Consider the following 13,330-nt stretch of genomic DNA (forward strand, 5'->3'; position numbering starts at 1 on the left):
AACCAAATATTATATAAATTTTCTTAATACATACTTACAGAAAATTTCATCTGTAAGCAGCAGAATACACATTCTCATGTGAACATGGAACATTCTCAAGGATCAATCATATTTTGGGACACAAAATAAGTTTCAATAAATTTAAGATGATTGAAATTATAGCAAGAAAAATTTTCTAGCCACAATGGTATGAAACTAGAAGTCAACTATAAGAAGAAAGCTGGAGAAATCACAAATATATGGAGACTAAACAGCTTGCTACTGAACTACTATTGGGTCAATAAGGAACTCAAAATAATTTTTTTAAAATATCTGAAGACAGTTAAAAATGAAATATGATATGCCAAAATATATGGAATGTGGCAAAAGCTGTACTAAGTGGGAAGTTTATAACAATAAACTTCTATGGCAAGAAACAAGATAAATTTTGAATAATCTAACCTTAAACTTAATGGAAATGGTAAAATAGCAAACTAAGCCAAAACTCAGTAGAAGTAAGGAAATAATAAAAATCAGAGCAGAAACTAATGAAATAGAATCTAAAAGAACACTAGAAAAGATCAATGAAACTGACAGTTGACTCTTTGAAAAGGTAAACAAAATTGATGAAGTTTTATCTAGGCTAGCTAAGAAAAAAAAAGAAAATGTTCAAATAAATAAAATCAGAAATGAAAAAGTAGTTAAAATGGATACCACAATTATTGTAAACAATTATAAGAGATTAGAATGAACAAATAAATACCATAAGTTGCAGGATATAAAATCAATAATCAAAAATCTGTTGTGTTTCTATACACTAAAAGTGAACTAGTGGAAGGAGAAATTAAGAAAAAAGTCTATTTCAAACTTCAACAAATAGAGTAAAATAGCTAGAAATAAATTTAACCAAGGATATAAAGAACCTGTATATTGAAAAGTATAAGACATTTTTTAAAAATATTGAAAACACAAATAAATGGAAAGATTTTCTATGCTCATAGATTAGAAGAATTCATATTGTAAAAATGTCCATACTACCTAAAGCCATCTGCAGATTCAATGTGATCCCTGTCAAAATCCCAATGACATTTTTCATAGAAATAGAACTAAAAACCCAGAAATTCATATGGAATCACAAAAGATCCCAAACAGCTAAAGCAATCCTGAGAACAAAAGAAAAAAACTTTCTATCATACTCCTGATTTCAAATACAAAGCTATAATAATGAGCACTGTATTGATAGAAAAACAGACATACTGGTCAATAGAGCAAAATTGAGAGCCCAGTATTCCCATGTATTTACGGTCAATTTCTGGTCAATTATGGTACAGGAGCAAGGAACATACAATGGAGAAAAGAAATAATCTTCAATAAATGGTGTTGGTAAAACCAGATAGTAGCATGTAAGCAGACTACATCTTGCACCATACACACAAATGAACTCAAAATGGATTGATGGGAATGCTTGCTTTACATTGGTATTGTACTGAGAGTTCTATCTACCCAGATCAGTAAAGAAAAATAAATAAATGGCTTCTGAATTGGAAAAAAAGTAAATTTATTTCTGTTCTAGATGACATAACCTATATAAAGAAAATTTCAAAAAATCCACAAAAAGCATACTAAAGCTATTTAAAAATACAACAAAATTGTAGACTACCACAAGTTCAGCACACAAAAATCAGGTTTAATATCTGGAATATATTAAGAACTGCCCAAATTCAACAACAACAACAAAAAAAAACTAATTAAAGATGGGCAAAGGACTTGTATAGACATTTCTCCAAAGAAGATACACAAGTATCCAAAAAGCACTGAAAAAAAATGTTCAACATTTTCAGTCATTAGGAACATGCAACCCAAAAACAAAATTAGTTTCAAACTTACAAAATCATTTCATGCTTACTAAGACGGCTGTAATTTTAAAAAATAAGGAAAAAATGTATTCATGGGGACATGGAGAAATTGTAATCCTTATACATTGCTGGTAGGAATGTAAAATGGCATAGCTACTATGGAAAAGTTGGTCAGTTCCCCAAATTGCTAGATGTAGAATTACTGTATGACTTAGCTATCCTGTTACATACTCAAAAACAAATACACAATTAAAAATAAGTACTTGTATGTCAATATTCATTGCAGGATTATTCAGAGTAATCAAAAGGTAGAACTAACCCAAGTTTCCATCAACAAATAAATGTATAAACAAAATTTAGTATGTATATATATAATGTGATATTATTTAACCATAAATAAGAATGAAGTTTTTGTTCGGAGTGATAAAAAAAAAGTTTTAGAAACAGATAGTGGTAAAGGCTGTATAATTTTGTGAATTTAATGAATGTTATTGAATTGTATACAAAGAAGGCAAAAATGGAAAATTTTGTGATATATATTTTACCACAACTAAAAAAAGAAAAAAAAAAACTTTAAACTTTCCCTACAAAAAGCACAACTACACACCTATTGTAAACTTAAAATTAGTAAGACTGACAAAGTTATGGCACAATTGGAACTCTCAAACTTGGCTAGTGCATTTATAAAATTATAAAAGTACTTTGGAAAACTGTGTTAGTGTCTTTGGAAGTTAAACATAATTTACTATACAATATAGACATTAAACTCCAATATATTTACCCATAAAAATATGACTACATAAATACTTCTCTCCTTACAGTTTAAGTGTCCTTATACCTAGTGAAAACTTGAAACAATCTAAATATCCAATAGTGGGAAATGGATAAAGTTGTGATATATTTATGTAATGATATAATATAAAATAAAAAGGAACAAATTACTGATATCTGCTTCAATATATATAAATTTCAAAAACACAAGTGCTCAGTGAAAGAAGCCAGACTCAATACTATACTATATATATTTCCATTTATATAAGTTCTAAAACAGGCAAAATCAATCTATGGTAGAAAAGGATCAGTAAAGGGGTTGGTTAGATGGTGAAGGGTAGTTGATTGTGACTAAACATCAGGGAATTTCTGAGATTATGGAAAAATTGATAGTGTCACAGGTTACACAGGTATATGCATTTGTCAAAAGCCAGAGACCTATGCTTTATAATATACACAATTATACATTAAACATGATATATAATTTACTGCGTCAAGACTATGCAATCACCAATGAGAAACTACTTGCTGCGATGGTTAGTTTTAATGTATCAACCTGACTGGGCTAAGACATGACCAGATATCTGGTAAAACATTATTTCTGGGTATTTATGGAAGAGATTAGCATTTGGATTGATAAACTGAGTAATGAAGATCATCAGTCTCTGCCTGAGCTGAGACATCCATCCTCTCCCCATCAAACACTGATGTTCTTGGTTTTCAAACTTTCAAATCTGGGCTGTGACTTAAATTTTGGGCTCATTGGTTCTCTGGTCTTCAGACTCATTCTGAATTACACTTTTGGCTTTCCTGGGTTTCTAGATTGCAGATGGCAATCTTCAATTGGGACTTCTCGGCTTCTGTAATCACATGAGACAATTACTTTAACGAATGAATGAATGAAAAAGTAAATAAATGAATATCTTAGCTCTTTTTCTTTGGAGATAATGGAGTAGTTATAGATGAACGGAATTTTAAAGATGAATTTTCTGAAACTGTTCTGGAGTTTCTGGAATTGGCTGTTTCATCTGGTTAGATTTAAACAATCTAATGAGCTAATGTATATGATGCTTTCAAACATTTTTAGAAAACTGGTTGCCCCTACAGTTTCCAGATAAAGTAGTGAAAAAGAAGAGTGATCTCAGGGATTCAAATTTCACTTCATGCGGCACATAACAACCTAAGAGCTTCTATGTGTACCCTAAAGGAATTCCTTACTTCCTGTATCCACAGAGCTGAAATCGTTGAAAACTATATGCAGAACTTCATCTCGTATTGGCTAAATTACAGTGCAATTGAACTTCCAGCCTTGCAGTGTGTCTACTGTTAAAGTGAGGTCACTGGAGTTCCCGTCGTGGCGCAGTGGTTAACGAATCCGCTAGGAACCATGAGGTTGCGGGTTCGGTCCCTGCCCTTGCTCAGTGGGTTGACGATCCGGCATTGCCGTGAGCTGTGGTTTAGGTTGCAGACGCGGCTCGGATCCCGCATTGCTGTGGCTCTGGCATAGGCCGGTGGCTACAGCTCCGATTCCACCCCTAGCCTGGGAACCTCCATATGCCGTGGGAGCGGCCCAAGAAATAGCTAAAAAAAGACAAAAAAAAAATAATAAAGTGAGGTCATATATTGGGAAAGAATGCACTCTTATGATTTGAGATTGGGATGTGTAGGAAGATCCTGGTGAAGCTGAGGACATTGAAACTTTATTTTTTTTTCCTTTTTAAAAAATGTTATTGGATTATACAATGTTGTGTTATTTTCGAGTGTATAAAAAAGTGAATCAGTTCTACATATACATATATTCATTCTTTTCCAGATTCTTTTCCCATATAGGTTATTACAGAATACTGTTGAGGGGTATAACAATTTTCCATCCCTTTGTCATAATTTTGTTCACAGGTAACTTCGTTCACCTTTTCCTTCTGCAAAATATTATAGTAGTCCATTACATTGATGACATTATGTGGCTTTGAACTAGTAATCAAGAAGTAGCAACTTCTCTACACTCATTAATAAGACATGTAAGAGGGTGAAAAACAAACCCAATTAAAATTCAGGGATCTGGAAGTTCCTGTTGTGGCTCAGCAGTTAGGAGCCTGACTAGCATCGATGAGGATGTTGCTTCAATCCCTGGCCTTGCTCAGTGGGTTAAAGGATCTGGCATTGTCCTGAGCTGTCGTGTAGGTCACAGACGTGGCTAAGATCCCTCATTGCTGTGGCTGTGGCTGTGGCCAGCAGCTGTAGCTCTGATTCAAGCCCTAGCCAGAGAATTTCCATATGCCTCATGTGTGGCACTAAAAAGCAAATACATATATATATTTTTTTCAGGGATCCTCTACTTGCTAAAGTGCAGGATAAATGATTGCATATGGACCTCCTCAACCTAGAGAAGTCATGGGACTTCTTGGCATCCATAATCACATAATTCCTACAATGAATGAATGAATGAATCTTGTTGTCTTTGTTTCTCTGGAATACACTGACTATACACTAATACAGCTGAATTCGCATGGTACATATGCACGCCTCTAACCCTGTCATGATATTTTATAACATATATCACCTTACATTGTTTTGTAGAGTTTTATACCCACCTTATATCTTTGTTATTGGTCTGAAGGATACTTGAAAGATAAAATATCATAAACTATTCATCATGGTATCCCAACATAGCCTCTAGAAAAGTGTCTTGCACATTTTGCTTCATTCTATGAATAAATGAAATGTAAACAAGTACTAATCAAAGTAACTATAGCAGAAAGCCTGATTTGTGAGAGGCATGCATGTATGTAGCTAGAAGATGTCTTTAAAAATGAGTCTATACATTTTATGGTGTGAGTGTTTAACAAGAAATGAAGGGTGAATGTGGAAAATATGTGAAAGAAAGAAATTGAATTCTTTTAATTTTCAAAAGCCCTGAATAGAGCTTAAGCAGTAATGAATAAATCTAGGAACATACTTAGAATTAAGCAGTTCAGTAAAATAATCAACCAATTTATTGATAACATTTTTCTATCTTTATAAAAGAATTCTTTGTCAAAAAATGGATAATATAGACATTCTGTATCTCATTCATGTGTTTGGAGCCTGTTCAGATACAGACTAAAAGAGAAAAAAAGATCATTTTACACCTATGTTTATAACTTTAGCCTTTATTTTATGGTTTCTTTTATTTAAATTGACTAGCCCAAAATATTGTCCATTCCCACACCTTAACTCCTCACAGATAACTCATAATCCTGAAGGTCTTTCCTTACATAGTTAATCAGCCACTGTATTAATTTCTCTTCACAATGCCCCTCAATAGTCATTTCTAAAATTGTTGGCTTACAAATTTCTGTATGAATTTTTATTGCAACCTCTCAGCTAGAATTATTTGTCCCAGTATCTTGTATTTCCACCACATCATTCAAGAGTATATGGTGCAATTCTAGAGGTATGGAAGCTTGAATATTCAGTTGACTTCATCTCTCTTAAATCTCCTTATCTGAAGAAAGCCAGGAGTCAAGAGTTAGCAAGCTGGCAGAGCCAGGGTGTGGATACATCAGAGGCGAAGAGCTCTCTAGGGATATCAAAGAGAAAAAAATGCCCCATAGTCCAGTGGGGCAAAGGAGACCAACCACAAGTGAAATATTGTCTGATGATGGAGGTATTTTAATGAGTGATACAGAGACAATTGTCACATTTTTGCACAGAACACACAACTTCCCATCTTGCTCATATTAAAATCTAAATCCTTTACAATAGTTCATAAGAGTGTACCTGGATCTAGCCCCTAATAAACTCCAATTTTGTTTCTTCCAAGTTTTTTCCTTGCTAACTTCCAATCTGGCCACACTAGGCTGCTATCACAAACCTCTAGGCACATTCTTTCTCAAGGCATCAGCATCATGGTTTGCACCCTCATTTTATTCAGGTGTTTACTCAATGTCATCTGTTCTGAGAGGATTTCTCTATCCTCAAATATAGAATAGCATGCCCAATACCTTAATCTGCCATTTTACTTAACCTGCTTTATGTTTTTTAAAAACAATCTCCATAGCCTTGTGTATGTATAACGTATGTTGGGAGGAGGAAGATGGGAATCTGTCTCCACCCAGCATGATGTTAAGTTGTAAGCATTATGGGATCAAGGATTTTGTTTATGGTTATTTCTGTCTCCTAAAATAGTATCATAATCATTGTGTTGTCCAGCCTCTGATTTAGTGCCAGAATGTGAGAGAAATCTGATATCACCATGGAACAATATAAGACTGAATTCTAGACTGGTGGTCCAAGGAGGTGGGGATGTCCTTCTCTTCCCAATAGAATATAAGTTTCAAGAGAATAGAAAGATTGTTTTCTGTCTTCCTCCTGCTAAGACATAATTTCATATTTTGCTCATGGCTGTTTACTTAACTGCTAAAACAAAGTTAGAACCAGAGTGAAACCTTGCTTCATTTAACAAGCTGTGGGATATTTCCAAATCACGATGAGATAATATAAGGCCTAAGGGATATAAAAGTGGTAGTGGCTATTCCTCCTCACATTAGGATATATGTTCTAAGAGAGCAGGAATTTTGTTTAGATTGTTCAATTTTCTATCTCTAGGTTCTAGGCCAGGGTTAAGTCTCTCTCTATTACTGTATGTTAAAAACCAATGTGATCATGGAAGAATTTAATGTTGATTCAGGATTTGGGGCCTAGTGAGAGAGCAGGAACTAGGAAGCATATATATATATATGTAAAATTTTGTTTTTATTGTCTAAATATTGTCTGAAGACAAACTATATAGTTTGCTATATGATACATATTCACCTCTTACCCTTTAGTGGTATTATCACATTCTTTTTACTTTGCTTTGTAGAGTTTTATAGCTACCTTATATCTTTGTTATTTGTCTGAATGTTAGTCAAAAGATAAAAGACCATGTGTTAAGAAAGGAAATTTTTGTTTTGTCTGCTGCTATGTCCCAAGCTCTTAAAACAGTGTGGGGATTAGGGATAGCCAGTCCTAGTCCTGAGTGTCAGAAAGTGAGATAGTTCCAACATTATCACAAGAAGATATAAGGATTATTTCCATTCTTGAGGTCAGGAGAGGGTGGTGGATATCTATTTCTCCACAGTTAGGATAAAATTTCTTTGGGAGCTGAAATTTTGTCTTTTTCAATCAATTGTCTGTGTTGTGGCTATGGCCAAGCCTCCCTGGGTGTCATGAATGGTGAATACCTAGAATAGCAATTTGGATTCTAAGATCAGTGTTCTTGGTTGTTTTTCTTTTTGCAGTCCATTTCTCAATTGGAAAAAAAAAATCCTTACCACAAAAACTACAAAAAATGTCACATGATTTCATGTTGAAATTTTTTTAAAGCACAAAAAGCAATACTATTATTGACTAAGGTTATATTTGCATTAAATATATAAAACATAAGCAAAGGAGTTCCCATCATAGCTCAGCGGTAAGGAATCCAACCAGTATCTGTGAGGACTGCGGGTTTAAACCCTGGCCTTGCTCAGTGGGTTAAGCATCCGGCATTGCTGTTAGCTGTGGGATAGATTGCAGACACAGCTCGGATCTTGTGTGGCTGTGGCATAGGCTGGCAGCTGGGGCTCCGAATTGACCCCTAGCCTGGCAACCTCCATACACCACAGGAGTGTCCCTAAAAAGACAAAAAAGTAAAAATAAAAAACTTTAAAAATAAAAAAATAAAACATAGGCAAGATTCCCACTAAATTAATGATATATCTGCCTCTGCAGAGGAAGGAAACATGTTTTGCAAATATGCCAAAAAGGTTGACATTTGGTAATTTTGAGTAAATGTAAGCAGATGTTTGTTTTATCATTCATGCTTTCCATATCATGCTTTAATTTTTCAAAATAAATAAGGTATAAAGAGAATTTAAATAGTTATGGAAGATGATTTTATTATAATGTTTTAAGAATTGAACATATCTAGGACATATGCATTGCAACACACAAGGACATAAAGTATCTGAGTAATACAATCAAGAAGCTTGGTAATAAAAACTTTAAACTTTGTATTTCACAGAGAATATACATTATTTTTTACTGGAAAGCTTGAATAAAGCAATTAGCATTGAAGAGATAAGAAAGCTGACTAAAGATCTATCAACAAAATTGTCTCCAGGAATGGACTATTTTTACACCTCATTACTAGCTAATTTTTAAAGAACAAACAATTCTAATGCTATTTAAACTATTCTAAAATACGTAAAATGATTGAAAAATTCAACAATTCATTTTTTAAAGATAGTACAATTTTAATAACAAAACTTTAAAAATACAATTTCACTTTGTAATATAAATGTAATAATACAAAATAAAATATTGGTAACTAATATCAAATGATTATTATACCATGACAAAGTAGGATTTATTCCTGAAACACAAGTCTGGTTCAGCATCAAATTCATTATGTCAACAAATTAAAGGAAAAGAATCATAATATTTTATCATGAGAAGATATATGATAAAATTCAGGAGCCACTTTTAGTAATGATGTTATGTAAAACAGGAATAGAAGAAAACTCCCTAAACATGTTAAAGGTTAGTGACTATTTATCAATAACCAAGAGAAAATATCATATTAATAGGGAATACTAAAGACAATTCCATGAAAATTAAGAACCAGACAGGCATGTCTGTCATAATCATTATTCAATATAGTTTTGGAGAACCCAGTTCATGTAATCACAATTAATATAAACATTATAAGAGATAAAATTATCTATATTTTTGGGTGAGATGACTGTATAGCTAGAAAGTCCAAAACATTCTATTTTAGAAACTCAGTGTAATTCAGAGGATTTAGTAAGCTGAAAATAGAAGGGAAAAAACCCTGTAGTTTTTCTATATTGCCAAAAATATGAATGAGGAGGAAAAAATACCCAATTTAAAATGTCAAAATGTGACAAAAACGGTAAAAATACTTAGAAATAAATTTAATCAGATGCTATAGACTTATATAAGGAACATTATAAAAACAAAACCAAAAGATTGTAACAATGTATCAAAATTCTTGAGTATTAATGATTAATGTTAATATTAAAATAATCTAAGTAAAAATGTAGAAATTTAATATAATTCTAAGACATCACAATATTTTAAACATTGAAGGAATGCTTCCAATTTTAATATGAAAGAATAAATGTCTAGGATGAGTTTTATAAAAGAAGAAAAGAAAAAAATAAAACTAATGAGAAGGAACTTGCTTTACCAGAGTCCAAAATTTATGGTCAAGCCAGTACAATTAAAATAATGTGATACTGGTTCAGGAACTTGAAAAAGGGTGCTTTAATAAATGTGATAGCATAATCAGGTATCCAATATGAACAAAATGTATAGTTGGATTTTGCTGTATAGCAGAAATTGACAGAACATTGTAAATAAAGTATAATAAAAAATTAAAAAATTAATCCCTCCTGATGGGTCAAACAGTTAAAGCTTAAAATTAATAAAAATGTTTAGAAAAAATATAGGCAAATATTTGTATGACTCGGGGTGGGGGCATTCAGCTGAAAAAGACAGGAAGCCAAAAAACTGAAAAGGAAATAGAAGTCTATTTAAAAATTTTTAAAAACCTGTAAAGTAAAATATATCATCAATAAAGTCAAGATTAATGATAGAATGGAGAAAATCACAATGCATATGGGCTACAACTGATTAATATGCACCACATAGTATATACAGTTACAATTCCCACAAACTTATAAGGAAAAGATCAAAAACTCAATAGATAATTGAGCAAAGTACAGGCAATGGCAAATCATGAAAGATAAAAATCTAAATAATAAAACAAACAAACAAACAAAATCATTGAGTTTGTCAGTTAAAGAAACAATACTATGTAATTTTTCACCATTCATATTTGTAAACATTAAAGAGTGCTGGAGAGGATGCTGGAAAATGAGTGTTTTTATTTTAGATGATAATTTTGTAGTATCTTTTAAAATTAAATACAGACCTACTAAGCATCCCATTTCTGGAAGCTACCCTATAGAAATAACAGCACCAGTATGTATTGTAGCAGTGCCATGATGAAAAAAATAAAGACCATCAATAATGGAATGATACATATATGGTACCTTTTTGGTACATAAATATGTACTGTGTATGCAGCTGTTAGAAGAAGGGAGGACGAGAAGGAGAGATAGAGGGAGAGGAGAAATGGGTGATTTATTGAATAAATGTGATGGCACAATCAGGTATCCAAATGCAAATAAAATGTATAGTTGGCCCTCTATTTTATACCATTTACAAAACTAAATTCCAGAGGGAAACATATCTGTAGCTATTGATCAGTAGGCTATGTCAAGTGAGAAAAGAAATTACAGAGAAATATGACTTGCCATTTCTACAGAAAAGACTGAAACAAACTTTAAGAGGATAGGGAAATCATGGAAGGATATACATTATGTTCTTACACTTGTTACCTGGGGAGAAAAAAAAATGGTAAGGAAAGGAAATGAGGAGGAGGATATAGTGTGTGTACATTTTTCTTTAGTTTTTCATTGCTCCAAAGTTTGTGAGCGCTTTTCAATTTTCTATTAGCACCCGATTTAAAATTTTGACTACAAAACAAGGCAATAACAAAAGTACTAATAAAGTACCAACGTATACTTGGGGCAAAACTGTGGAACTAGTCAATGCAAGATCTGGAGGCACAATAAGTAATAATAGGTTCTTTAATCTCTGACACCAAAACTGTTCTCAAAAGTTCACACGACATATTTTACATTTAATAGTTCCACAAGTTTTGCAAGAGCACAATGAATTAGGAGCTTTTCACCAAACCGTAGACGTAAATGTGAATATCGTCATCAAACTTAATGAAGTAGACAGATGGTTTGGCCACCACTTGATGGATGAAAATGCCAGTTCTCTTGGACCCATCATCTTTGGCGTGCTCCACCTGCTTGCCCACGAGGCTGTCGACAGCTTCCCCAGGTTCCCGTTCTGCTGCAGGAAAATAGTAGCTGGAATCTGGAATGATGCGCAGGTCACCATCTTTGTAGTCATCCAGCAGCGTGTACATATAAAGGACTGGATCTTTCTCATAGGTGATGTAAAACCAAGTGTCCATCACGGGGGCTCGCGCCAGGACCATGCCCTTCCATTCATCTTTCGTACCGTGCTCACCCTCAAACACGTGGCCCACAGCCTTGCCAATTAGGGAATCTGCCAGACGTGAGTCAATGCGAGGAGTTGGCACTCTCTCAGGAAGGATCTCTAGCGCTAAAACTCTTTTATCTCGGTGCAGTTCTAATCCATACACACTATCTTTACCATCATATTTGATGATGTAGAGAGTGGGCTTCACGGAAACCTGCTCCAGCACGGTGCCCTTCCACTGTTCCACAGGCTCATTGCCTTCCTTCCAGCCGTGTTGAATGCGGCAGCCCACGATGTTCCGACCGGTGAGGAAAGCGGGCTTGCGCCGCTGCTTCCTGTGGGTGTGCCTTTTCTTCATCAGGTAGGCGGACACACCATCTACGCCCATGGGAGGCACGGTTGGGGGAGACATGGCTCCGGGTTTAATGAGGCTCTGCAACGTGGCCACTTGCTAGATTTAGCTGCAAAACGTCAACACTATCCAATATGCGATCTTTTTTTCGTGATCTCCGAGTTCCCGTCTGTTCTCCTCTCTTTCTCAAAGGCAAGGCTCTCACCAAGGCTTGGCAGAAACGCTCGAACTCCGTGGGCACTAGGACGGCGGGGGCCTCTTGACAGTATTTTTCTCTCCCGCCTGAGAGAGGTATCTGCAGCTTGTGGCAGTTGCCACAGGAGATGGCGGGCTCGCGTGTACTGCCCGCCGCCTTGCACCCGCCCGGACTCCCAACCCCAGGTCCCGGAATTGACCACTTAGCTGTTTTCAATCGTGCTGTGGCTGCAGAACTGCGACGGAGAAGGAGACGACGGGAAAGGGATAAAAGGGATTGCTGCAGCGCCAAAGCCGCAGGCAGAGGCGGGTCTGTAAGGATTCCGCGGGGCCTCGGCTTCGCAATGTTGCTCTGCTCGGCCTAGCTCTGGCGCCAGGGTTTTTGCCGCTTTGGGAACCCGACTCCTCAAAACCCGCCAGAGCCTCGGCCCCGCCCCCGCCATTCTGCCTTCCGCTCAGCCAAGCAGCTGGGCGGGTTAGTGTGCACTCTGCGTTCTGTCCACAAAGACGTTCACTCCTTCATTTCCTCACGCCCCTCTCCTCCCCTCCTCCCCCGCTTCCCTCAAACCCAAGCCAGCTTGGCCGGCTCCCCTCCTCCTTCTCTCTGGCCGCCTGTCGCCCGCCAGGCTCCTTCACAGCCTCTCCATCTGCTTTCTATCTTCCAGGAATTCCTCCCAAAGCCTTTTAAAAAAATAATATTCAACACACCCATATATATATATATATATATATATATATATATATATATATATACACGGAGTTTGTACGTACAAATTATTTTTTTTTCAGTTTAAGGATTATGAGACATGGTAAGTAAAAGCAGTGTATAACCCACCATCTTGATCCAAACTCTCCTTTATATTTTATATCTGATCATGTCCATTGATTTAAAATATATATATACATATTTTTTTCTGGATGTAAAATACATGTACTGACACTGTGAAGATTTTCTGAAGTTCAGTGAAATAAAAACTGAAACTAACCTTAATCTTACCATATACACCAAAATGTTAATAGTCCTGATTTCTCTTTCAATAAATCTGTGCTTGTATTTAACAAAATTGGG

General features: G+C 35.1%; 1 protein-coding gene across 1 annotated transcript; it reads right to left on the reverse strand.

Annotated features, from left to right (window-relative positions):
* Nucleotides 1-8,480: 8,480 nt before the first annotated feature.
* SPIN4 (spindlin family member 4) lies at nucleotides 8,481-12,804 on the reverse strand. Its single transcript, XM_021080353.2, has one exon. The coding sequence runs from the start codon at nucleotides 12,124-12,126 to the stop codon at nucleotides 11,377-11,379; it is 750 nt and encodes a 249-aa protein (XP_020936012.1). The 5' UTR covers nucleotides 12,127-12,804; the 3' UTR covers nucleotides 8,481-11,376.
* Nucleotides 12,805-13,330: the final 526 nt, after the last annotated feature.

This window comes from Sus scrofa, chromosome X (genome assembly GCF_054392235.1).
Source record: "Sus scrofa isolate SSC_HxYL_T2T_F1_AM1 chromosome X, Sscrofa_HxYL_maternal_Yorkshire_Landrace_v2.0, whole genome shotgun sequence".
Taxonomy (NCBI): domain Eukaryota; kingdom Metazoa; phylum Chordata; class Mammalia; order Artiodactyla; family Suidae; genus Sus; species Sus scrofa.